Source organism: Onychostruthus taczanowskii, unplaced genomic scaffold, assembly GCF_017590055.1.
Source record: "Onychostruthus taczanowskii isolate IOZ18803 unplaced genomic scaffold, ASM1759005v1 scaffold21, whole genome shotgun sequence".
Lineage (NCBI taxonomy): Eukaryota > Metazoa > Chordata > Aves > Passeriformes > Passeridae > Onychostruthus > Onychostruthus taczanowskii.
Window position 1 is genome coordinate 8,716,831 of NW_024499351.1, and position 27,585 is coordinate 8,744,415.

The following is a 27,585-nucleotide window of genomic DNA, read 5'->3' on the forward strand; positions in this document are numbered from 1 at the left end:
CGGCTTCGGGCTCTGTCCCCGCGTCCCCCCCCCGCGACCCCGCCCGGCGGGGAGCAGCGCCGGCGCCGCCGCCGCCGCGGGCGGGCCCGTCCCCCAGCGCCCCCCCCGAACACCATAGGCGGCTCCGGCTCCAAGATGTCCAACCGGGTGCTCTGCCGGGAGGCCAGCCACGCCGGCAGCTGGTACACGGCCTCAGGTACCGCCGCCGGGAGCGGGGAGCGGGCGGCGGGGGCTGAATCAGCACTTTGAGGCTGCCGGGGCCGGTACCGGGCGCGGGGAGGGGCCGCCGGCTCCGCCCCCGCCGGCACATGGCGGGCCGGGGCCGGGGGCTGCCGGGCCCCGCCGCCGGCCGGGAGCGGGCGGAGCTGGGCAGGGGCCGCCGCGGAGCGCCCCGAACGCACCTGCCGGCCGCCGCTGTCCCTCTCCTCCGGCCCCGCTCGGTGGAAAGCGGCGTTCGGTCGTCGTCGGGGAGGGATCGGGCCCCCGGCTGCGCCTCGTGTGCCTGCCCTGCCCGGCGGCCGCGCCTCGCCGCGGCTCCGGGTGTCACGGCAGCGGCGCTGGAGCCAGCCCGTACCGAGTGTTGCTCCCCGTCAGCACACGGACGGATTTCAGTATTTTCAACTGCTCCTGTTGGGTTTTTTTTTTGTTTGTTTTGTTTTGTTAATTCCATGACAAAAATACCGCCCGTCTAGGGTTAGAAGGCGGGGGAAAGGTGTGAAACTAGGGAGGTTTATTTTACTTCTTGTCGAGGTGTGAAAATAGGGAGATCTATTTCTCATTTTGTAGTCCAAGAAAACCTGTTTTTCCTTCCCTAGCGCTTTCTTTAGTAGGAGTGAAAAGTTACTAAGCAATAGCGCAGAGTGGCTCTGTCCATTTAAACATGTGGTACTTGCAGAAGAAGAATAGAAAGAAAAACGTGGTGCATTGGAGGGCGAGCTGCCGTTCCCCTCACCCACGCCAAAAAAAAGGCAGAAACACGTAATAAAAGGCTTGATAGCACCTGCGTTTGGAGATAAGTTTTGTTCGGTTTGGGGGCAGAACCGCCTTTGTGAAAAGGATGCACATTTGTCTTTCCAGAGCTGTTAATAAGATTTGTAAGGGATGTTCTTTTACTGGCCCCGGGAGTAAAGATGATTACAAAACTGCAGGTGAACGAGCTTAGATGAACAAGAGGCTGTCATAATGAGCAGTTCAGAGGGATAGGAGGTACAATTGAAAATAAACCAAACAATGAATTGTTGTGTTCAGGATCCTAAATTAACATCTAAGAAGAATTGGATGTGAAAAGTCATACATTTCTCTTGGCTAAAATAGATGTGGTTTCCCCTCTCCTCCATAAATTGATGAACGAGGTATGAGACAAAAAATGAAAGGGAAGAAAAGAAATACAGGGAAGAGGGTAACACAGGAAGAGGTGGATTTGTGTGATAAGTAGCTGGGCTTCAAATGGTTGGGTAGGCATTTTCGAGACGACAATAGAGGATGATTGTTTTCCTTCTGAGCTTAATATCCTAAGCATAATTCTTGTGTCCATTACAAAACTGGCTTCAAATCTTTGTGCAGCTTGCAACTACATTTATTTCCAATGATTTAAAAAAGGTAGGTAGTACTCCATTTACAGAATATATGAAAAAAAAATTAATGTCAAAGGTATAGATTTAACAATGTGCAAAGACATCAAAACATCAGAGCTTTGTGGTAATCCCTTGGTCCTGCAATTTATATTTTCATTTATGAGTAAGGCAGAAAACTGATCTGCGATATGGGATGAATATGTGACCTTACACACAAATTTTGTAGTTTGTTTTGTATTGGACTTCATATCATGTTATTACTGGATGCTTGGAAATTAGAATTTTAGTTTTTAAAAAATAATTTAAGAGGCATGAATACTGTGTTTGACTGTTTTCTTTTCTGTGAGAATTCAGTGCATAATTATTTAGACTACACTCTGGTAAGTGTGTGTGACTAGTTTGGCCAATACTAGTTGTTTGTAGTAGGACATCCAAAAGCTTGTTACTCCCGTTGCTTTTGGGCAGCCCTCTGGCAGTTGCTTATTGAGGAGATGTGGGATGGTTACCCAGACACACTGCATGAAAAAAACCCCCAAACTGAATCATGTTGTAATAATGAATTATGACAGCTGTGCTTGTGACAAGTTAAATTGTTACAGTGGGTATGGTGGGGGTAAGTGGTGATGTTGCATAATCTGGGGATTTTGGAAGTGTTTTTCCTTAAATGAGCAAGGAGTATTATGTGTCTTGCTATAGAACTCTCTTCTGCTGTTTGCACTGGGTATGTGAGAACAGGAATTGTGCCTGTTCAGCAAGACAAGGACTACCTGTTACTCATTGCTTGAAAACAATAAATAATAAATAAATAATTTTGTGTGCCATTTAGGAAGGTCTATCAAGACTCGAGAGAAAACAAATGGGGACCAAGAGGCTATGTGTTCATTGTAGATTTAACTTAAAATCTTCCTGTATTTCAGGCCAGCCTCACAAGTCAGCTGCTACCTCAAACTTGTAACACAGTCTCCTCAATTGAACTATTTGAAGAAAGTGGATTTTACCATGTGTAAAATCCTGCATAGCTTCAAGGCTGGAGCTGAGGCAGGGGGTAGTTTGAATTGTGGTAGTTCTTCAGTGTGTTCCCATGGTTCTCTGGGGATTGTCTTTTCAAGTCCTCCTACCTGCTCCGTTCTTCGCGCTCCTGGCTCAGCCCAGAAGCGATTTGCTGTGTTTTATATAAAAAACACAGGGTTTTATACCCTCATCCTGCTCTGTAGTTAAGGTGGCCTATCTGAAAGGGTAATGAGAAATGTTTTTGTTTTTTTACAGATATGTTCAGAATCTTTACATCTGAAAGCATTTTTAAAGGGGTTGAGTGAGGATAAGGTTTTTAAGTGATAGTTTAGCCTGAGGTGCCTGGTACCTAGGGCTGAAATGTCAACACACCATCCAGGATGATGCATGGCATCCTGTGCTTGGGTGAGGGTTTACTGCAAAAGTGAAGCACCCATTGCTATTTAAAAAAAAAAGACATTTTCTAAAATCTGGTTGTAGAAGTCAGCTCTGGGAAAGAAGGGCCAAAGCCAGCTGAGGGGGAAGACAAAGAATGGATCAGGCATGCAGTCCTTTTTTCTTTTTTTTTTTTTTTTTCTTTTGTGGGCAGAGGATATTCTTAGCTGTCTCCTGCACTCAGGAGTGAAGCAATATCACAAGTGAAGCCACAACCAAGAGGGAGCTACTGCTCTTCATGGATGGTCAATGCAATGTGTGTAAGAGGGTTTGGAAGAAATGCCACTTCTTGTCTTTAGAGGCTGCTCATTTCCATGGGCCAGCAATTGCTTCAGCTGAAAATAGACCATTGCTCCATCATTTTCTCCAGCCATGGCATGTGCTCTGCTTAGGTTCTGCCTTGGAAAGTAGAAACATGCACTCCATTCTAGTATGAATACACCACCTACTTGTATGATGCTAATGAATGTTGTAGAGCAGGTGGGACTGGCTGGGCAATGATGCACTTCCAGATGTGTTCACATGTTAAAAGGTTTCATCTAAGTAAACAACTTCGTATTAGAGGGAAAGTTAGGTCCCAGGGAGAAAGCTCACTGCTTCCTATTCACTAAAGCTGAGAAGGGGGCAAGAAATGGAAGATGAACTTCACCATGTTACTATAGCATTTCACTTCCCATGTGTTCTTCATGGTGTGCTGCTGTAACAACAACAAAGAATCTAAAAATTAAGATCTTTAAGAAGTTTCAGCAGGTGAGTTCAGTTTAAACCAAAATGGTTGTCATCTCTTTCCCCATACCAAGAATTCTAGAGGAAAGTTAATGTCATTCCACATCAGTCAGTGCAGGATCTTAATGAACTTGAGGTGTATGCCTCTGGAGCATTTGACTGGCAGCAAACAGAACAGTGAAGTCTGGTCAGTTGTTCCTCCTCCTACTTAGCAGCACCACTGCATGGAAAGCTTTACAGCTGAGCTCCCAAACTGAACCTGTGCTGTGCCTGTTGCTGATAGTAGGTTACTGGTCTCAAAACCTTGTTCTTTAGTTGCATAGCTTGATCTGCATGTCTGCTTTTAAAAAAAGTTAATGGTACATGACATGCCATTGCTTTTGTGGTCTATCAGCTTGGCGTATGCTGGCCACTGAAAACATTTGCAAAATTTAGATAAAAACATAGAATGTAAATAAAAAATATCATACAGCACTGCTGTCATGTAAATTGTTTAAAAAAAAAAAGAAAATATCACTCTTGTGTGGTGAAAAATAGCACTCACATTTATTTTTGGAAGGAAGTCCCAGTCCTGCTGTGTTAATTCAACCACCTAGTATCCAGACGTCTTGAGAAATTGATTTTTAACCAGCAGGTGGAAGAGGAAGATTAAGGACAATTTGCAACAAAAATGGCATAATTTTCAGTGGCTTTGAATGCAGGCAGACACATTCCTAGATACAAAAGAGCAGATGAAATGCAATGGAAATGCCCTGCTATCCTGAGCATGGACTGTATGCAGGATAGGGCTGTTTATTCTTCGATGTGAGTAGATTCAGTAAGTGCTGGGCAGTTACTGCTGTGGGAAATCAATCCATATGATTTTGACATGGAAATAAACATTAGCTATGCGCGTCTTTTTTTTATTTTTTCCCCTCTGTAGCATGTCATGACAAGTGGGATATCACATTATGGTGCTGAACATGGCTTATGGGCTCACAGCTGGCCTCCCTTGTTGGCTCCTGGAAGTGCTAACTGAATACTGTGCTGCTCCTTATTAATGTGTGTGATAAGACTTCTTGTTTCAGCTTTTCCCCAGTCAGTGGCATGGTGATACAGGTGAAACATGAAGGGTTTTAGTAGGCTCTTCCAGGTCACAGGAGTAAAAATCATATTGAGTTTGTGTGAATAACAACACTCCATGATGTGAAACTTGCCCTGCAAAACAAGTTTGTTGTTGTATTCATTAGGGCTTATTTCTCTGCTTTCCCTGACCAAACCATAGTGGCCAGAGGTGTGCTGTTAGCCTGTGCCAGCTTGTTTGAACTATGAGAACCTTAATTTCCATAAGCTTATTAATGCAAATGTGAGTTGGCAGTGTAATTGCAGTATCAACTTGAAACACCATTGCACTCATTGTCTTGAATGCTCTTTTTTTATGATGGGCCAAGCAAATGGCCAGTAAGTATTTGAGGAGACTTTAAGCTTAATTGTGCACTTGTGTTTAGAGATTTCTGCTGCCCTAGCTTGTCAGCAAAAGAACCCCAAAGGAGGTAGGCACTGACATCTTGTTGCTACCATTTGTAAGGATTAAGCTTCTGACTTGTTTGGACAAGAAATGCCAGAACTCTCTAATAACTGGCTGTTGTACAGCCAGCGATGTTTCAACCTTGTCTTTTGGGCAGAAGTCTGCATGATGGTGTGTAAGTCAGCAGGAAAGTATAATGCTTTGAAGAACTTTGGCAGATCAGAAAATAAATGAAAAGGCAATTGTGTGCCATGAATGACCAGTTTAGAAGTTGCATTTCCCTCAAAGTTGGCCACTATTTTCACACATTTGCAACCCCTTCTTTTCCTTTGTAATCCCCAGTGAGATCAGCATTAATGCTTTTTTGAAGCCTTTGTACCAAATACTGTTTTTTCTGATGTCAAAACCCACTTATTCTTAGTAGCTCTGTGAGGTAGGCAGCTTCAAGGTGCAATAGCAGTGTGATTCTGTGATAGTAAAACTGTTCTCATTTGTGCCTTCTGGGGCTTGGGGGCCCTGAGGAGTGATGTGAGAATGACTCTTCATTTTAATGAGCAGTGCTGTAATCCCAGCATTTGTATGCTTGTTGGCACGAGCTGGAACGTCTCATCAGCATTAGAGAAAGTGTGTACATCAGTTACAGCTGTTTGTGCTTTGCCGTGATGTTGCTGAATATGTGTAATCCATTCCCCAGGCCTGCTGCCCACGGTTTCTGAGGGCAGATGCTGCTGCTGGGTTCATTGACCCTGAGTGGCTGCATCCCACCTTAGCTTAGGGCAGAATCTCTTCTCCATGACGTGTTGGATATGGGTCTCTGCAGCAGCTAAAGTGGTCAGAAGGGAATCACATGTGACTCTGTGTGGTTCAGACTAGGAATGCAGACGAGGGGTTGAGAAAGATGTTCTCTGTGCCATAGAAGAGTCTATAAAAGTGGTTTACTATGGCATGCCAAGAACCCTGGCATACTCCCCAGAATTGGAATAACTCATCACAGTTCGTTCATAAATGTAATGTAGAAGTAGTGAATCATCGTGTTGTTTGTAGATGGTCATAGACAAATGGATCCAGGAAAACATGGAAAAACCATGTGGGGGTCACTGAAATGAGATGCGGTTTAGTGATGGACTTGACAGTGTTAGGCTTATGGTTGGACTCTGTGATCTTAAAGGTCTTTTCCAGCTTGAATAATTCTGTGATCTCTTGTATTGAAGAGTGCTTTCTGCAGTAGCAGGATAATTAATGTACTGATCATGAAATCTTAATGTTGTGACATTAGCTGAAGCATTACAAATACAGCTGTTAACTTAAGTTCTTACCTTGCAATCTGTGAACAACTAATCATAGTGTCTTACGAATTCATCAAGTATTTGCTTTGCAATGTTAAATACCAAATGTAATATCTCTTTCCCTTTGGTCCTTTAGCTTTTTTTAGGCTTTTTAGGGGGAAACTAGATGTGTCATTACTGACTCTTTTATGAATTAAACATGGAACACAGCATTAATATGCAGACTGTATTATTTAGCATTGTATACTGAAAAAGCGTACTGGAATAATTTGAAATAAAATTTCTAGGCTATTCTTTCTAGCTGAATCACTTAAATACTGTCAAAATCAACATATTTCAAGAAAAGAATGTAGATTCAACTTTCACTGTACAGTTGGAATTGAAAAAGAGTTTTATATTTGGTGTAGTTCTGGTATCATTAAAATAGGCCTGCAAGTATCACTTAGTGAACACTTCCACAAATCTCATTTACATTCAGTGTGTGTTAGAGCCAAAATCATTCTCAGAGGTATGGAACAGAATGTCATTTGTTTGGATCTCTGAATGACCTGGGTACTAAGGTCTTTTATGAAGCCAGGTAGGTACATGTTGGTTGATATTCTTAATGAGTGGTGTTATAGTTTGATTTTTTTTTTTTTTGTTTTAATTCCTGCCAACTTTCAGTAAAGGAAAATCAGTAACTAGTTGAGTGCTGGAGAATGGGGCATGCTAGTAAGAACTGCCACCAAAGCAGATTTCGGTATCGGTTTCTGTTGTGGCTTCAGTTTTATTTTCCCCCATTCAAGCACTACCTGCAGTTTTAGTTCCATCTTATGATGTGTATAAATAGGAATTAATGTGGCATTGGTGGAATCTCTATTTGCCTCTTTATTTTTACTCCAGCTTCTTGTTTACATTGGCAAATTTCTGTGTTACCTATAGTCTGATTTCACCATGTTATCAATATCGGAGTAGAGTATATGCTAGCAGTGGAGAATGTGCCCATTAACGTGAGTTGTTGGAAGTCACCTTCTATTCCTGACAAATCCTAGTCTTCGCATAGCTAAAACTTGTTCTTTGTTCAAGGATTTGGCTTTTGTTGCCTTGAGAAACAGGTTTGGGGGTTTTTTAAGTGCCATCTGTTTTTTTTTGAAAAATCCTTACACTTAATGCAATTTTAACTGTTAGTCCTCTGTCACGTTTCAGATTTCAGTTTACCTAAATTTAATTAGTGTTTCAGATTCACCTTCAGAATTGTGAAGAAAGTAACTGGAACTAAGGGAACTTCTAACCTAATTGTATGCCAGCCCCCAGGGTTTCACTATTACTTTGATTTTTTTCTAACACTCTACAGGAGTAAAGACTTACTCACTTCTTACCACACATGTTGTAATATTTATTAGAAGCATTTTTAAGGTGTAGACTTTTCTCATCCATGGGAAAAGGTGGTTAAAAAGTGGAAGACTCAAAGAAGTCTGGTGGCACCTATAGGTGGGAGACATTCCTGGGCAAGTAAAAGCTGTCAAGGCTGGGGACTGCAGTGTTACTGTCATTGTGCTCCAGCATTACTTGCCTTGCTGTGAGTGCTGTACACGTGCAGCCAAGGGGGACCCGAGCAGTTTTCCCTGGCACTGCTCTAAATTTTGATTGAGGTTTACACTCTTCCAGTAAAAAAATATTCACTGGGACTGAGGATTCAGAGCAAGCACTGAGTCTTCCCTACCAGTCTGAAGAAGTATGTTTTGTGTGTGTAATGTTGTCTGCAGGAAAAGGAGCAAAATGCCTCTACGTTGTGTTGACACTTGGCATATAAGCACTTCAGCCTCACTGACAAGGTGAGGTTGGCTGTGGAAAGAATGTGCTGGTTTGGCTTAACCTATGAAGTCTGGACCATGACAGCTGTAAATTGGGGTGGTGAACTTATCTGAGTCACTACCAGATGTCTTTGTGTTATTATTCCCTGGGTGACAATGGCATGCAAGTCATGTGGAAGGATTCTTTCTTTCTTACTCTAGAGCTTTGTGATGGGATAATGTTTATTATTAAAATAAGCTGTCCTATTAGGCAAGATAATTGAATAAATGCTGCCTGTAGTTGTTTCCATAAATTTGCCTAGTGGAGACTTGGTCTGTGCTTGCAATTATTTTAAACCTTGGCATAATTTCTACTGGTTTTTAGAACAAAACAGGATGTGAAATATGCACAGATAATGTCAGAAATCTTTAGTTACACACCTATGTTTATACCTGACTTCATAGGATTGAAATGCAGATCCTAATGTTACATACTTCAGTGAAGCTCATATTTTGCTGCTTAACTTTCTTTTGATCAATGAAGGGTCTGATCTTGCAGTATTAATGCTAAAGTTTACTGATTGTTGCATCCAGAAATAGCATCCCTAAGGTTTTCTGCCCTTCTGTCTGGATTAGCCTTAAAGTCCCTGTTGCTCTCATCCTGCCAGCTTTCTCAAGATGAGCTTTCCACCTGAGGTTCAAGGAGTCGGACCTTATTTTACTTCCCTCCACAACAGCAAGAGGATACATGGGTGGCAGTGCTGTTCGCTGTCCATGCTGGTCAGCCAAGGAGGTACACGTTCACTGGCTTGTCTTGATGACTGCTTTTCCAGTTAAGCTTCATTTAAATATGAACAAAAGTTGCTTCTTTATCAGGAAGTTACTCATGTACTATAATACAATTTCATATGGTAGAGCACCGCTACTGTTATAGTGTGGGTTTATTTATATTTTGTATAACCAATTCAAGTATTTTGACTTTAGCCTTAAGCATCCTCATGTTTGAGAAGCTGGGAGAAAAATTTCTCTGAACAGTTGAAGAAAAAGTTGGTGCTTATTTGGTAACAAGAAAAATTACAGTTCTAGAGTATCCCCCTTAAAGTATTTGTAAGCATAGGAAGCCAGAGGTAGGCTGTACTTTTGTCAATTCATGTGGGTGCTGTTTGATTTTTTTTTTTTTCTTCAGCTAAAAGGTCATGGATATGTTGTACTCTCCATTCTCTCTCTGTTAGTCCTCTGGAGAGAGAAATTTCATTGCATATTTTATTAAAATAATGCAGATAAGTTGAAATTAAAGTTTACATTAGGTCAAAATTAATTATTTAAAGTATAAGGCACCTTATACTTGGCATTAAAGGGAGAAAATCTGAAAGCAGATGTGTTACCTAAGTAAACATTGACGAAGTTTCATCCTTTGGATCATACAGATCTGTTATTTTACTGCCTCTATGAAGAAAATGTTGCTTTGTTAGAGTGTGTGTGTCGGTAGTAGCAGACTAAGCAAACCTGGGCATCTTACTCTGCTACCACACTGTAGGATCAGAAATTTTAGTCAGATTCAACCAATCATGCAATTTTGGGATATTACCAGATTTTCTGACCTTTGTCTTTAAACTGTTCAGTAGGTTACCTGATTTATCTCAACTGAGGGCGAATCACCTTAACCACATCCTTTGTGAAAAATCTTTGCTAAAGAAGGGATGGAGGAGGGCTAAGGACAGTGCCTTGCAGGGGAAGAGTTCCCCTTGGTTTAACAAGTTTTGTCACTTTTGCATTTGTGTTGCCTATGGATCCTCTTCTTTGAGGAGAACAGATCAGGTAGGGTAAAGTAATGTTTAAGTCTGGGTAATCAGTGTTGGGGAAAAAAAAGTGTCCTCCTGAAGAGCTTCATTCAGAAAGTATTTTATCTTTCTACATATTTTGGGAGAATTAGGAAGTAAAAACATTTTTTAGGTAATTTGTTTCTTCACTGAAGTATATAACAAATAAAAGTGGTAATACTGTAAAAGTGTACTGTTTTGTTAGTCTGCTATTATCTTAGAAGGAGGGTGAAAATAGAGACCTATTTATTTTTACTTAGCTTCCCCAATAGCCTCCATTTTCTAAGATGTCATTATGTTTATCTCTGTTGCACATCAGCTGCTTGTAATTTCCCAAAGCAACACAAGCTGCAGAACAAAATTGGTATGTGGTGGAATTTTTATAACAATTTCATAATTTCACAAAATCACTGTATTATATGAATGAAAACAGGTACTCTGTCACTCTTTCACCTTGTTAGAGTTGTAGAGCGTAACTAAGGCTTTCAAGGTGTAGAAGGCATAGGAAAATGTTGGTGCACTTGTTCACTTCCTTCATATAAGAAGGTAGGGTTCTTCACAACTACAGAAGTTGTCCTTTTTCAAGAAACACATGGATTTAAGCTTTGTAACTAGTGGCTTCATCACCTCTACCCTTCATGTCTGCATTTTCTAGGGCAAGTTTTTTTACTGTCCCTGATCAGGGACCGATTGGATTCTGCAAAAGGTGACACCTTTTCTCTCGTTCTCTGTGTTTCTTGTCAGCCTCTTGGAGAGCTGTCAGCCCTTGTCGGGGCTGTTTGGAATGTATCTGTGAAACGGCTTCAGGTAGTTTAATTTGGTTTTGACTTAGGCTGGCAGTTGGTAGTTCAACACCTGCATGGGGAAGATACAAAGATCTACAGGATGGAAGAAGAAAAGCAGCTTGCTGCACCATGCTTTACAGATAAACTCTGCTGGCATAGAGTTCTGTCAAAAGCATAGTATCAGCTGAAAAAAGTGCATCTATTTTCTTTGTTAATGCTATATTACTTGTAATAATAGCAGCTGAATGAGTTTTTCTTGGAAGTTTGTTTAGTGTTCTTTAATAAGAAAGAATGTTGTACTGTATTTGCCAGACTTGCTTCCTGAACAATAGCTTAACATCAGAAAGTTTTCTTGTGATGGGAAATAATTGAAATGTGGTTTGTTTGGTTTGGTTTTTTTAAATGTTGTATTTCTAGAAGGCTTTTTTATCATTTGTCAGGTGATTGAGTTAAGAATATTTGCTACTTGTTGAGGTACAAAAGTTAGTTTAAAAAAAAATTAAATTCTGGATTGGCCAGTTATCAAAGTTCATGTCAACTAAGTGATCATGTACTTGTAGTATGTGTTGAATGACCAGAAGAAGTTGAGATGCTAGAATAAGCAAAATGTCTTCTCACTTTTAGCTTTTTCCTGTGCATTTGCACATCTCCCATTCACAATGTTTTGTATTATGCTCTTGTACTTGCTTAATAAAGGATTTATTGCCACAGTCATTGGCTATCATGCAAGTGTCAGGCCTTTGTATTATGTCATCTTCTCATACTGGGCTCTCTGGATAAAGATCATAACTTTTTACATCTGAATTCTGCAAATTCTGTTATGAGAGGAAACAATCATCTGTCAGCCATTCTTTTGAAATCAGCAGCCATTCCTTCGAATGGTGGTGTGTTCATTAGTTCTCACAGAGCAGGAAACAATAAGTGTGTGTTTGGATGTGCAGTAAATGAACTTCCCAGAGCAGGAGGTTGAAACTTTCCTATGGTAACCTTCAACATTATAGGGTTGGGGTTTCTTTTTGTTGTTGCATTGGGTATTTTGGGGGAATGGGGTTTTTTTCTGTTTATTTGTTTTTCGATTTAAACCCAGCTTTGAATGTTGAAGATGACATTTAAATCTGCTGTGTTTTCAAGCTTTATTTGTGAATTTTTGAGATGTATTTGGGTCTTTTATGGCTTCAATATTTCCATGTCTCTTCACAGGACCCCAGCTGAATGCACAGCTAGAAGGTTGGCTTTCTCAAGTACAGTCCACAAAAAGACCTGCAAGAGCCATTATTGCACCGTAAGTTTGAAACAGAAGTTCATTGTATCTAATGCTTGTTTAGATGCTCTTTTTTTTTTTTCCTGGTGATTTTGAAAACTGGTTAAAGTTAGTATTTAGTTGAAAGAAGGGTTGTATGGTTTCTAAATAAGTATTTTGGATATAGCATAGAATGGCAGAAATCTGTGTACATTTGGGTGTATGATTAGCTTGCTTTTGGTGATGGACTGCAAACATAATATTTGTTTGTGATCCAGTAAGATGGGTAAAAGTTATATTAATGATAAAAACAAAACCCCTCCAGTAACAGAAAAAAAAACACAACCCCAAAACAAAATCAACAAGACTGGTGCAGCCCTCACAGCCCCTAAATAAAATTTAGGGGAGCTTAAAAACAAAAAGCAATTGAACACTATTCAACTATCAAAAATGGTTTACTTTTGTTATTTTAGTTTGGTTTTGTTTGAGCTATTTGTCCACAGGTGAAATAGGGATCATCTGAACTATTTAGGGAGAATTCAGTTTCTTGAAGATAGCTGAGACATGTAATGACACAGGTATGTTTGATCATTCCAAGTAATTATGAGTTGGAAGGAAACACTGGAAAAAGCCCCTTAAATATGATGTTTGTCCTATGCTAACATAGCATTGTCATAATGTTTGAAGTATTATGTAATAGTATTGAGTGTGCAGAAGAAATTGTCCCACATCTGCCTTAGTCTTTCTTGCAGGAATGTCAGGAAACAGACCTTCCAACTGCAGATTATGTAGTTAGGTTCTTTTTCCAGAATTGCTGGGAGTCTTCCTGTGATCTCACCACATTTTTTTTTTTACCGCCTCTAAAATGGGATGTGCTTAATATTTTTGTGGAAGATGGAAGAAGCCTGTAGCAGAGGGAACATTTCAGCAGACTCTTTTGACATTGTCTAATAACATACATACCTTGCCCATTTGTGAGGTCTAAGTCCCCTGTTTCCCCCCTTAGCATGTATGTTAATACCTTTCTTAGCTCTTTAGAATGAGTGGGGTAAGTGATGAAGTAAAATCCCAGGGTCATTTTGAAGATAACTTTCTCCAGATATCAATGTGTGGGTGAATACAAATGTATCTGAGCATACATCCATATAAATGCATAGAAAATGCTTCAGTGCTGTCAATGGGAACTTGTCTCTTCAAGCATCCTGTATACCTCAGGGCTTGCAGCATGAATCATTCTCAGTGTCATTGTCTAAAGCTGTGGTGTGGGCATACTGCTGGGTGACCAGGAGCCATTTTCTGCCACTTGACCTGGGACTCCAGGAATGAATGTTCTATGAAGTTAATGCTTTTAGCAGTGTGATGTGAATTTTCACTCATTTTAATGGTTCTTCATATTTGAAGGCAATATTTGAAACAACTAGTCAAAATAATTATAAATTGTTTTGAACCACACACAGGAACAGAGGTTGAGAAAGGACCATGCTGACAGGAAATGGTGAAGCACATAGCTTATTCCCTGCAGTAGAAGATAGCATGCAATGCTGCCTTCCACTCCTTTTCATGTGCTTGTTCATTCTGTTGCTAAGTTATTCTTCAATGACAGAGCTTTTTATTCTCTCTTTATCTGCTGTGACATGTAGTTCTCGCTTTGCCAAGACCCCTCTGCTGTCATTATATTCAGTTCCTGGAGTGTAGTTAGAAGAGCTTTCTCCAGTAGTTTGCCACTCCCTTGTTTACTGGCCGCACTGTTGGCATTATCAGGAGCTTCTGATAACAAGCAGTTGTGCAGTGTGCATACATCCTTTACAGGTAAGGGAAGGCCCTTTGATCTGGGGCTTTCCTGACTGCTCAGTGATCACGGATAGATTTTTAACTGGTCAGTAAATGGTCACTGCAGTTCTTCAACAAATATGTGTCTTGTGTGATCAATACTGCAGCAGCTCTTTCCTGCTCTTTCAGGAGTATTTGGATCACTCTTAAAATTTCTAGTTCACTTGGGACAAAAAAAAAAAAAGAAATCCTGAGAGATTAACACAGAATGTTAACATAATTTAAGATGTTAAGCAATATTTAAATTTTAACATTTTGTGCTTTGGTTTGCAGCCATGCAGGATATACATATTGTGGATCTTGTGCAGCCCATGCTTACAAACAAGTGGATCCCAATATCACGTGAGTATTACAGCTTTCTTTACAAAGCCTAGACCCTGAGGTTGCAATTCTCTGATAAGTGGAATGTTATTGTTACATTCTTACATCTTCAAGTACTCAGATTTTAATTTTGTATTCTTCTTAGCCTTCTATGCATCACTTCTGTTTCAACATCATAAATGTTCAAATTGGATGTTATAAAAGGGAAAAAAAAGAATATTGTTAAAATAATTGGTAACTAACTATTTACAAGGGAGGGTTTAAAGACTCTTCAGTTTATTACTGATGTTCTACTGCTTTTATAAAAGCCCAAGCTGGTTTTGTTAGGTTTTTTGGCTTTTGTTTTGGGTTGTTTTTTTTTTTTTTTTTTTTTTTTTTTTTTTTTTTTTTTTGTTGTTTTGTTTGTTTTATTAAGTCAATTAAAATACTTCACCATGATTCTGCATTGGTTTTTTAGTGCAGGATTATGGGCTGAATACTGACAGGATTCTCTTCTGCTGTGGAGGAAGTGACCAGTGTGTTTATGAAAGTTAATAGTGCCAATAATTTTAAATGGAATTCTGTTTCTAACAAGTTTTTAAAAAGAAAAAAAAAAAAACAACATTCTGCCCCTGCCTCTGAAAATTTGAATCCAGTTATTTTTGGGTAAAGGAATATAATTTTTATGTTCTGCTGACTGCAACATTTTTTTTAAATGACAAAAATTGAAAACGTCTCCAGTATTTACTCAAAGTATGCATTTTGTACTTTTATATAAAAACTGACTAGGCTTAGCAGTTGTTTGTAAGATAACACGCTGTAATACTCTTCAAAGACAATGGTTTTAGTTCTTTCTAATGTATTGTAAATGATGTGAAAATAGCTCATGGTATGACAGATACCTAGTTCCTTTAAAATTTCTGGAACAAGCTGCATTTCCTGGGTTCCCTGATAAGGAGTTGGTTGAACTTGCTGGATCACTTGTTTTTTTACTGCATGGGATATTTAGAATTCATCTTTGAGCTAAACTATTGCATATTGGAATATTTGTTTTTTATTAGCTTTGCAGGAAGTTTGTGTTTCAGTATACCTTGTAATAGCACTCCCTGTGTAAGGGATTAAAAAAACCTCAAATCCTCACAACTTTGCATGTCTCCCACGCATTTAATTCAGTGCCAGAAGCAAGACGATATAATCCTGAATATGAAAAGCTGAATTGCCTATTTTTTTTTTTTCTTTTAAGTCCGGTGGCAGGAGACCCTTAATATGTAATCAAGAGCCAGGAATTGAGGACTTGGTGAAATAATGATGTCATGATGACATGTAGAAGGTTGCAGTATCAGCTAAAGCTATGAATGTGCCAGTCCAAGTCTCTGTTGCTGATGCAACAGCAAGAAAACCATAACATGTAACAACATAAACCCAGCATTTGAGAGGGACTTAAAATTTAATTTAGTGAAACCCAAGTAAGGCTAATCAAGTAAATAAGTGAAAAACTCCGAGTAGATGATAATTATTTGATCCTGTATTTATTGAAGGTGGTGAGTAGCTGAAGATTGTGTTGATTCAAGGAGAGAATTCAAATACCTGTTTTAAGTGGCTGTAACGGATCATTCAGCCTCCAAATAAGTGAAATCAGACAAATTTCTAGCTGATAAATGCCCTCTGATATATAACCTGCTTAAGAGATTTAAGGCTAGAGCATTATTGAACTGATCGTGTGATAATTCCTGAGATACCAAGCTAGGTTGGGCCATGGATTGATGTGGGGTCTTACTGACAACAGAGTGAAACTGTTGTAGCCATGAGAGAGTATCACTTTGTATGTTTCTATTTAACTTGTTACTCTAAGCTGAGTTGCTGTACAATTGCAGTTGTCTAAATTGTGGCTTTCTGTGTTAATTGTTGTAGCCGAAAAATTTTCATTCTTGGGCCTTCCCATCACGTGCCCCTCTCCCGATGTGCGCTTTCCAGTGTGGACATTTACAGAACACCTCTGTATGATCTTCGAATTGACCAAAAGAGTAAGTGCACTATGGAGCTTGGACATCATTGAGCCTTGGGTGTTGACTGTGGTACTGCAGTGCTGAGCACTTTCTTCTTGTTGGGCACTTCCTTGCTCTAAGTGGCATACAAGTGCAAATCTGGTTTTAGTGCAACAAAAAACAAACTTCTGAATGATCCTGCTTGTTTCAGACATGGTCACGTTATAACCATAGTGTCCCTCTTCCTCCTAGCAAGAATTCAAAATTTTTGCTTATCTTTTCAATTTTGAGTGTGTGCTTCAGGGTTTGAAACTAAAAAAGTATTACATCAAATAATAACTCACTGAAAAACGTTTCCATTCTCCTGTTAAGTGTTCTGGCTGGAAATAAAGGTTCTTTAGTTGGTTTGAGTTTGATTTCTGATAAAGGAATAACAGAGAAACAAAAAATTGCTTTTATTTGGATTGCATGTGACTTTCTAACTTGGAAACTTGAAAACTTGTAGTCCATGAAATGCCAGTCTTTTGAACTAAGTGCAATGAAGATTAATTTGATATTTTGGCTTTTATGTATTTTGAGGTATACCTAAGTGATACAGTGTCTTTTTCAGATGGGCTAATTAGTACAGATGTGCTGTGTTTCATTGTAACTGTGATTAAGCAAGCTAATTCAGGCTTTCTGCGTAGTGCCTGCAGAATTTCCTTAGGTAAGAAGTGTTTTGCTTTCTGAAAAGCTCCTTTATGGAGTCGAGGAGGAGGCACAGCCCTCCACATGAAATTCATCGTTCAGTGGAGAATTTTCAGAATGTGGAGGTGACTGTATACTCTCAAGTATGCTTGAGAGTAGAAAAGATAACTTACAAATGTGGATTACTTAATCAGTTGTGGCTGTCTCTACATTTCATGATTCAGTCAATAATGAATTCAATTAACTAGTGACAAATCGAGCAATAGCTCATCTGATTAATTTTTTTTCAAAATATAGTGGGCAGTTTATGAAAATAAAAATTCATTGTCTGGGAAAATGCATGTATATTTTCAAATGTTTTATTTGTGAATTAAATTTTGTATTATAACAATCTTTTTCAGTATACTAGTAAGGTCACTGATTTAACAGTTTATTTTGTAAACTGAATTAATTATGTTTATATTTTAATGACTTGAACATAATTTTATTTCTGAATTTATTTAGAAACAAGTGGTTTATGACGATAGTCCTTAGAGGCAAGTAATTTTTTATGGTGGGTATGTTCTGTCAAGGTACACTGTAGCTTGCTTTTTGCACTTGAAGCAGTTTTTAAAAGTAAGCAAAAATAAAAAATAAAACCTGATCTTTAATTCATTTCAGTTTATGGAGAATTGTGGAAGACTGGAATGTTTGAGCGCATGTCCCTACAGACAGACGAAGATGAACACAGTATTGAAATGCATTTGCCTTATACTGCTAAAGCCATGGAAAGGTACTAGGGCTAATTACTTCTACAAAAATGAACATTATGTGCATTAAATGTTTGAGCTGTTGTGAAGTGCAGTAGGAAATAATAATACATTTTGTGGCATAGAAGACCTTATGGTGTGTATGATGCTCATACTCCTCTCATCCCTTGATAAAAATTTTGATAAGGAGAGGGTCAGAGACTAGGGTAAGTTGCTGTAATTGAAACTGTGAGCAAAGCAAACACCTAAATAATGAAGTTATAGCACCTCTTGTAAACAGGTTTACTTGATAGAATTAATATTAGATATGCTTTCATGAACATTTTTCAATAGCTGGTTCCCCCCCCCCCCCCACTTTTCAAGGCATCTCTGAAAGAAGTTCAGATAGTTTTCTATGGGATTTTAAGTTTGTTTGCAGCCTTAATACAAATTTTGAAACGAGGGGTGTGTTTATAGCTGCAGTTTCAAATATTTACTCTAAATAAAAATTGTCAATCTTTGTTGGGGTTTCTTCCCTAAGATGTGCCCCATCCTTTTTTTTTTTTTTTCTTCTTTTAATTTCCATTGTGTTTTGAATTTTCCCTAGAGTATCAGTATGTATCTGGGTACTGTGTTGAGCATTTTCATATAGGTTTAATTTACTTTGGAGAATTACCCAACATGCAGCATATATACAGGGAAAAATTAATTCTTACTTCATTGCTGATTTCGTTGTGTCTTTTTGTTTGCCTGGTATTTTCACTTTGCAGCAGAGAGAAATACTGGCTTTGGGAATGTATGTTTTCTGAAATTGAAGTACTTTGAGGTTCTAAAAGAACATCCTAGTATGACCTTACCAAATTGCTATCTTCAAATAATAGCAACCTTTTAAACCATTCTGCAGTTTCAGTTAGCAAGCCCTGAAAAATCTTCAGATGTTACTTGAATTACAACCTTTTTTCTTTTGCTTATAAGCCATAAGGATGAGTTTACTATTATTCCTGTGTTGGTCGGAGCACTGAGTGAGTCAAAAGAGCAGGAATTTGGAAAACTCTTCAGTAAATACCTAGCTGATCCTAGTAATCTCTTTGTGGTTTCTTCTGACTTTTGCCATTGGGGTAAGTTCCATATCTCATTATAAGAGTATATTGAATATTTTCTAGCTATTTTCAAATAATGTGTTTTATTAAACATTGAACATTTTAGCTTCTGGTAGATTCATTTTTGCAACTTAAATGCCTTCATAAAGTTAAAAAGTCTTTAAAATCTGGAATAATAGGTAAAAATATTAATGTGGTAATGTGTTTTCAGTGTAGTGCAGGAAATAAATGGTGATTTATATATATCTCTTTACTGTTGCAATGAAATAATTGTCTGAAGTTGCTTGCTCTTTATACTCTTCCTTTAAGCACCTCAAAACATCTTTCAAAACTAGCTAAAAATTCACTGGGCATGGCCACATTCCTTTGACAGAAATAAGTTTTGTATGTTTTACTGCTGGGTAAGATAGCAGATGGATTATTTATGCCAATTCACCAGTGCTACCCCAGTTCATCTTGGTGACAGAGATACAAAGACTCTAGAAGCCTTGACTTCTGCCCTGCTTTATAATTTTATTTTTCTTTTAAGTGTAATAGTAGCTGGAAAAGGGACTGCTTCAGAAAGATATGTGACACAACAGACCTTCTTCCTTTTTTTCCATTGCCATCTTTGCTCAACTTAATTAAGTGCATGTTTCACTCATCTTTGGAGTGGAGTAGGTGGAAGGTGTATATAAGAATGACCTGGTCCTGTTGTGACTAATGACCCATCCAGAACTGCTCATTGAATTATTATAAATTTTTTATTTTAACCTTCATTTACTGTGGGTATTGTTGTGCAAGCAGAAGTAGCCTGACTCCATGGCTGACTTTGTCAAGAAGGATAGCAAAATGAAATGTTGCTTTACTTCTTAATTTACAGAATTAGAATTCTAAGGCAATAAGAGGCGATTAGTGAGTGATACTTCAGTGTCAGTTCTGCATAGCAGATTTCTCTTTAGGAATATAGCCACCCATCATGTATTCTTTTTTACTTTACTTCTGGACTGCTACTTTATGATTGCCCTAGAATTTCCTCAATGGAGCTAAAAAGTATAAAATAAATGAAGATTACTACTTTAAGTATTATACTTTCAAATATTTAGTAAGTATTAGGGAGTGGTTTAGCTACAATTTTTCCCTTTTTTATTTTATACATGATTTTTGTTTCAAGGTCAGAGGTTCCGTTACAGTTACTATGATGAATCCCAAGGAGAAATTTATAGATCCATTGAGCACCTAGATAAAATGGTAAGTTTTCAGATTTGGTGGAACTAACTAACAAATTTCTCCTGTACATTCCATTTCTTTGAACACTTGAGGAATTTTTCTAACAAGAGATTATAGATTAGCTATTTCATTGAATGTGTAATTTTCCTTTGTTTACCACAATAAGAACTTAGCTGTTGGCCTTAGCTAGTATCCTCCCTTTTACTGACTGCACACAATTGTATTGCGGGTATAAATTAGTAAGCACAATTAATGAAAAAAAAATGCATGTTCACCTACCTAAAATGCCCTGATGTATCATAATTTCTGTCTACACACCCTCTTTTGTTTTTGAAAAGCAATAAAAATTATGCATGGCAAATTGTGGTAGTTCCAGCTTGTTAGCTGTGATACCTGCATATAGAAACAGCATTGTGATTATGCAAAGGTTTCAGCAACATCCATTTGGAGGAGGAAAGGCTGTAGGGCATTGCACTGATCAGGAAAATGAAAGCTACTGTTTTCTTGGGAGTAGCCTTCCCCTGCCCCTTACTCTGTATTAGGTGGTGAGGAAAAAGCAGTACACCATACTTCATTTTGGGTTTGGCCAAAGGCTGAAAGGCATGCTAAATACATAAAGGTCCAATGCCAATTATGTTGCATTTTCTTTGCAGTTACAGGAGCCAAGGGTTTATTTTTAACATAAGAAAACCCCATCAACTTAATGTTCAAGACTATACTTAAGGCACAGATTAGAAGTAATTCTTCTGGAAATATGTAGCATTAAATTTGTTTTACAACTGTTTGCATCATTTATGTAACTTCTATAGAATCTGTTAGAACAGAGAGCTGTTCTTATTCATGGCATGTTAATTTTTTCCTTGTCTTGAAGGAATAAATCCTGTCTGCTGGAGATATCTCTAGACTTTCTTGCCTTGTGTATACATATTAACCTCCGTGTTTTTCTACTATTCATCACTGAAGTAGAAATAATTACAGTAAATAATTTGCCTTCATTCTGTTTATCCCATTTTTAATAATTCTTGTAGCAGCTGAGAGGCTTCCCTATCAAGAAAAGTGTTTTTCTGCAGAATCCCAGCATCAGTAGCTTTGAGTGTTTTTGCAGGAGAGCAGATTATGGTGCATTAACAAACATTAGTTTCCCCTTGTTAATTTGTGTGGTGAAAGCTTGAAGAAGGACTGGACTTTGGCATTTAATTGCTCTTAGGGAATACAGTGCTGCACCAACTTCATTTTGGTAGTTATGCAGCTAAATGGAAGTGACATTTTTTGTAGCATGGCAAATCATGTCTACTGCTTAATAACTATGAAAATACTTTTTCAGTCTGAAGTTTAACTGGAAAACTAAACACGTATAGCAGCATACTGTGGTTGTTTTTTGCTTGTTTGTATCATGCTATATGTGAACATGTGACTCCATATTCAGATGCTATATGGAGGAGGTATTTTGGGTGATTTTCAGAGATATCTTTTTAGCAATATCACAAAGATCTCCCTGTCACATTTTTCCAGTTTTTGGAAGTTTGTTCAGTTTTATGTCTTACTTGGCTACTTCTTGTTTTCTTACAGTATCCATCAGTATTGGATTTTTTCATGTGATTTGATGTACTAAACAAACTTGTACTGTTGTAAGCAGTAGGCCTCTACACAGACAAAATAGCATAAGATAGAGACAAAGCTGTACTAAAACTAGCTTAATTTTATTGGCCCTAACTAGGAAAGCAGTCAGCTGAGCACATTGTAAGCAGGAAGGTATTCTGGGGCAAGATGAAATCAATTTTCCTTAGAAATACCTTTGTGGGAGGATGATGGCCTCTTCCTTAATTGACCTGGACCTTACATATAGATGCATTTTCTCACCTAGTGCATAAAAACTGCTGAATACATTGGGCATTGAAGTTTAGAGCCCTTAGGCTCCAGCATAAAACAAATAGAGTGTAGTAAATATTGCTGGGCAGACATCAGTTTCTCCATGGTAATTGTTGATCTGACCACTGTCACCACAGCCTACTTTGTCATGTAATTGCAAAAGGAGGAAATAGCCTCGTGGTTAGGAGGGGTACCTTAGGTGAGAACCCTCAAATGAAGAGTTATAACCGAGCAGCTCAAGTGCAATAGTTCATATATCATAACTTGAAACACACTGTCTTTTTACATGTAAGTGGGGGAAGTATTTTGTAAGACATTTTTGAAGAGTAATTGTTTTTGATTGCCTAGACAGAAAATGCAGACTGCTCACTTCAATCTTCACTGCTACATTGCTCATTTTATATGAGCATAAGTTTGGTATGGGATACTTTATGCCTCACTTGAGTCAATGGGAGGATTGTGTTACCCTGAATGCTGGTGGGGAAAAATACAGGCACTGAAGAGTGCTGTGCAGGAGTAGCCAGTACTTGGTCTAGGAAAAATGCTCAGCACCCATGGCTTCTCAGGTACCTCTAATGACCTGCTGAATTCTGGTGGCTTCTGCAGTGCTGCTGCAGAGTGCCAGGACCTTCCACAGTGCTCCAGCCTGGGAAGGCTTCTTAGGCTGGGCATAATGTAAGATTGAGTCCCGGCCTGGATGCCCAGGTCCCTGTTCTCTTCTCTGTGCCTAGACACTAATTTTCCTGATGGTTATTTGTCCTGTAGTCTGAGCGACTCACACATTCAAAGATAGTTGGGATGGATAGTACTAAGACCAAGTTTGTTTCCACTTCCATTAGAGTGCTATTAGTTTAGATCCTGAAGTGTGAAGAAACAGCTAAAATAACTGATAACAGACTTTAACATGACCAGGCAAAGCATTATTGGCAAATAGTATAAAATGAGCCTATAGGATGCTGGAGGGGATTTTTGTTTGTTTTGGGATATGTGTTTTTTGTAGGCTTGTAGATACATGATCCTACTAAGGGATGTTATTTGAAAATGTAACTTTGTAATCATGCTAAGTGCACTGTGCTAGGATTTTGTAGATGCCATTAGCAGTATCTGGGTAACTGAGGTATACGTGATGCCATAATGGCCACGTGATAAGCTGTGGAACTGTGCTTACACTTTCATCATGTGGGTTTTGTTATGTGTTCTAGCTCTGTTCTACGCCATGCCTAGCTGAGTTGTTTCCAATACTGGAAGTTATTAGCTTCATATACCTCTGCTTTTTATAAAACACAACCTGGCAAAAATGTTTCCTTTGTTTCTCAACACCATTTTAGACTGAGAAACAAAGTTGATAGTCTTTGTTCCTCTGCCACAACGATTTTTAAATCCAAAAGATTGAAAAGTTCAACCTAATGCTTATAGGACATCTGTTCATACCAATTCCCTATAGATTTTCTGTAGTCTGTGATGTATGGAAACATTTTCTGGGATGAGCTGCATAGCTGTAAATGTTTTGCAGTGCTGAACTGTGCATTGAAATAAGCTTACTAGGCATTCTCATAAATCCATGTCCATTCATTTGAGACAAATGCTCAAATGCCTCTGCTCAGTATGTTCCAGTGACTTACAATTGTAAAAGGAGTCTCTCAACTGAGCAGCCATTTTAATGTTTTTAAAAGGTCATGAAAGGGTTTTACAAACAGGTAAAATATATTCTCATGAACTGTTCAGTATCTGAGTAAGTGCCTTATGCATCTTTAATTTCACTTGAGTATGCAGTCAAGTTTAGTTCTGCTTTCTTTAGCTGTGTATTGACATGTACAATCTACAAGTAAATGGATGGTTGGAAGATATGCTTTGGAAGCTTAGGAAATGCAATGTTATCTATGTAATCACTGCTAGTTACAGAATAGCTACCATTATTTTTTTTTTTGGCACTCATTTAGGCTTTGTAGATCTGGAGTGATTAACAGCTGAAATTACTGGCCAGGGGTCCAAACACTCTCTCCATGACTCCAGAAGAACTGAACTCTTACCACCAATGGGCCAGCTTAGCTTGGTTTTGTTTTTCCATAAAATGTGTTTCTTTGTGGATTCCTCACATGTCTGTTTCTATTTAAAAGTACACAAGAGTAGTGGTTATTGTTGCTGTTTGTAATTCTCCCAGCTCTCCTGGGAATCTTCTGCTCTTCCATTGTAAGCTGTGATCCAGCCTGAATAATTAGCTGATATCTGCCAGATCAGCCAACGCCCTTGCAGAGTGCTGTGGAAAATTCACTCTTGAGGTGGAGACTTCAGACTGACTGCTTCCTGCTTTGTGGCTTCTCCTTTTATCACCCAAAAGTAGGGGAAAGAGCTGGGACAAATGCAGAAATCTTAAATTGTCTGTTCTTCTGGTATCAACCTCCAGTTATTCCCATGCAAAGTATGTTTTTTCTAGTCTCTAAGGAAGAATGTATTGTTTCACCAACAGAAGCAGCATAACTATGTATTTTATTGAGTTAGTGAGTGTCTGGAGCTCATTTCCCTGGTGAAGGGAATAATTTCAGAGGAAGGAAAAAAAGAAGAGGATGGAGTCTAATACAGGCAAAAGAGTAAACCCATGATAAAACTGAGACAACAATTAATTTGGACTTGTTTCTAAACAAGTTACTTTCATGGTGTTTGATCTGCTTTATGGGATGGGGTAAGAGTAGACTGTATCTGGAGTTGTAGGATTCTTTTTGCTTTTAAGAATACAAATATTTGTATACGTGTAAATTTTGTTTTCCACGTGTGTGCTGATATTCTTAGCATGACTCCATGGGATTGTGGGTCTCACTCTCAGTGGAGGAAAGGATGCATACATGTGGCTGTCTCATGTAAAGTGGAAGCACCATCTCCTGGTTCTTTCATTTTTGTTGTGCACCAACTTGATAGTGCATTAGAGATTTTCTGGATCTGGTTTTTATGCTCTGAGCAAATGGCCAGGCCGTGCCCAGATCAACTGCCTTGCATGCCTGATGTGTCCAGGATACATCGCACTTGTTATGTGTGTGAATTGCACATGTATAGTGTTGGTTTTATCTAGGGTTTTTGGACATCTGGAAGTCCCAGACAAATGCTTGACCCTGAACTTTGTTACCAGGGAGAGCAGGTGGCGGCACTACTTCTTCCTGCTTTGCCTTTTAGTAAATTTGTCTGGTTATAGCTGTACCAAATCTTATGGAAGTAGGGCAGTCTTGAATGTTGGGCATCAACTAGTCTTCAGAACTTTTTTAATGTGAGCTTCACTGGTATTTGCAAAGATAACTTCACAGATCTGTGGATTAATGACAGCTCTGGAAGAGCTCCTGCACTTTTAGTTTGGCAAGGAATGGAAACAAGATGACTACAAGCTAGAGCTCACATGCTGAGATTCCTTTGGTATCCTTGGTACAAAGTAGAGGGTTTTTCCTCCTGCTCTGTTGTAACAAGTAGATGATGTATAAACACCTGCTTGTGAATATGTAATGTAATTACTGCTATCAATTCTTTTTCAGGGTATGAGCATTATAGAGCAGCTAGATCCTGTATCTTTTAGCAATTACTTGAAGAAATACCATAATACAATATGTGGAAGACATCCTATTGGAGTGCTATTAAATGTAAGTAACTGTTGATTTATTGAAGAATGCAACTTCTGGGAAAATGCTTGCATTTGTAAAACACAATATTGCTGCAGTATTAGTTCTAAAATGTCAGGCCTTGAATTAATTTTTTTTTTTGAGTGTTCTCAAATTGTTCTCTGATTTTTGTGTCTTGCATATAGACAAATGTAAGCTCTTGAAAGGGCTGAGGGTTTTCAGTTCCCTAAGGGAAATGAGATACCACATTCCTTTTGAATTTCAATGAAATGCAATTGTTCCCTTTCTCTTGGCCCTAAATAAATGAACAAATAAATCCATCTCCCTGAAGAAGTATGTACTTACTCTTTTGAATCAGTACTTATAAACGTGTATTTATTTTCTCTATATTGCTATTAGCTAGCTATTGTGAGTGCCTTGTGATGTCTGGCAGTGGTTTTGAATTTTGAAAATATGGTGAGAGATGGCCTCTGTAAGTATTAGTACAGAGCATCATTAACTCATAAATTAACTGCAGTTAGAATTCAGATTACTTTCTGTTTACCCTATTCTGCTTTGCTGATGCAGTGCAGACATAAACCTGGCTTAACTTACTTGTCTAAATTTGGTCGCAGCTGCTTTACAGCACTGGTGGAGTGCTGCAGATTTGTCATATTGCTTGAGTGAATCTCACTGTATTTTTACTGTAATTCAAATCTGAAACAGGAAGCATGTTAATTTTTTTAAAAGGGAAAACTTAATTCACTGGGAATGTAGTCTGAATGGAGAACATAGAAAGGAACCTTTAGAAGTGGAGTCCGTAAAAGTTTGTATGAACATTATCAATATTGGTGATGCATGTAGCAAAGTTCAGTACTATGACAACTCTGCAAATATCTTACTCTCAGACAACTCTGCAAAACTCTTACCCTCAGATAATTATTAGTTTTGCAGTGAATCACAGCTAAATTCTTTTCATTCACTTTTGGCAATTTTGATGCTTTAATGAATTATCTTTGTACCTTCTTTCTCCTTGATGGAAGAAATGGAATCTGAGAAGTGTTAATAGTGTTAGGTTTTTTTTCTGTTGCATCTGTCTTACTGTATAAATTCCCCATAGAACTGAAAGCATTGTTTCTAAAAGAGGTATCATGAAAGGTTTGGTGTTCCTTTAGAGAACTGCACGGATGTGCACAGTGCAGTGCGGGGAGCGTCAGTGAATAAAACAGCACGGAAATAGGCTACATCCACTGGTTACTGGGAGCTTATGAGAGATGGTGCAAGGACCTTTGAGACCTAGGAAATGTAATTTCACTGATACCTTTTTTTAAACAGCTCTCTTTCTCTCCTCAGGCTATCAACGAGCTCCAGAAGAATGGAATGAATATGAGCTTTTCATTTTTGAATTATGCTCAGTCAAGCCAGTGTCGAAACTGGCAAGACAGCTCAGTGAGTTATGCAGCTGGAGCACTTATGGTCCACTGAACTGCTGAATGCTCAGGGATGGCACCTGCACACACTCTGTATTCGGGGTCCCAGCCTAGCCCTTACAAAGATACAGTCCCTGGTCTTTGGGTATACTGAAACCTCAAACTAATAGAACTCTGTTCTTTTCTAGTAGGTGTAGTCCTTCCTTAGTTTCAACTCATTTAAAAATGCTTTCTTGTTTAGGACAATGGAAGGAAGACTGGTATCAGAGCTTTTTGTGACAGTTGTTTTTTTTCTTTGGAAAAGATAATGGCTATGAAGGCATGGTGGTAGACTGTCCTTAAAAATACAACATGTAAAGCATTTACCATATCCTAAATTTGCACTCTTTGCAGACCTGTGCACATATACTCAGCTTTCAGAATAGTTTTGCAAGTTGTAAACGGAAAAAGGGGGGAAAAGGGGGTGGAAGCTTTTTAATAAAAGAAAAAAAAGGAAAACAACGCATTTATAAATGATTCTGTATTAGAATATAATAAAACTCCAGTATAGTCAGTTACTACCCGTGATGTACAACAGATATCTTCTATTTTAGTTGCTAATAAAGGGCTACACAAACCAAAATAGTCTGATTTAAACTTATTGCTTTGTGTTCTGTATGTGGCTGCTTGTCATTAACATTCTTTATCCTCAGTTCTTATGCTTGATAATTCAG

The 27,585-nt window shown here is 38.5% G+C and overlaps 1 protein-coding gene across 2 annotated transcripts; it reads left to right on the forward strand.

Annotated features, from left to right (window-relative positions):
• Positions 1–54: 54 nt before the first annotated feature.
• Positions 55–27,494, forward strand: MEMO1 (mediator of cell motility 1). 2 transcript variants are annotated; one of them, XM_041404312.1, is made up of 9 exons: positions 55–196; positions 12,117–12,198; positions 14,260–14,328; positions 16,198–16,310; positions 17,619–17,730; positions 18,662–18,804; positions 19,940–20,016; positions 25,380–25,484; positions 26,796–27,494. In XM_041404312.1, exons 1-9 carry the CDS (start codon positions 136–138, stop codon positions 26,925–26,927), a joined length of 894 nt encoding a protein of 297 aa, XP_041260246.1. In that variant the 5' UTR covers positions 55–135; the 3' UTR covers positions 26,928–27,494. The 2 variants fall into 2 exon arrangements, with proteins under 2 accessions (XP_041260246.1, XP_041260247.1); XM_041404313.1 differs by lacking the exons at positions 55–196; positions 12,117–12,198; positions 18,662–18,804 and having other exon boundaries at positions 14,262–14,328.
• The last annotated feature ends 91 nt before the right edge of the window (positions 27,495–27,585 follow it).

What these genes read in the sequence shown, in the direction of transcription:
- MEMO1 (XM_041404312.1), top strand. Translation starts at nt 136, where the DNA reads ATGTCCAACCGGGTGCTCTGCCGGGAGGCCAGCCACGCCGGCAGCTGG. An exon ending in GCAAGAGCCATTATTGCACC is followed by an intron (nt 12,199 to 14,259) that starts GTAAGTTTGAAA and finishes TTTGGTTTGCAG; the next exon opens with CCATGCAGGATATACATATT. An exon ending in TTCTGACTTTTGCCATTGGG is followed by an intron (nt 18,805 to 19,939) that starts GTAAGTTCCATA and finishes TTTTGTTTCAAG; the next exon opens with GTCAGAGGTTCCGTTACAGT.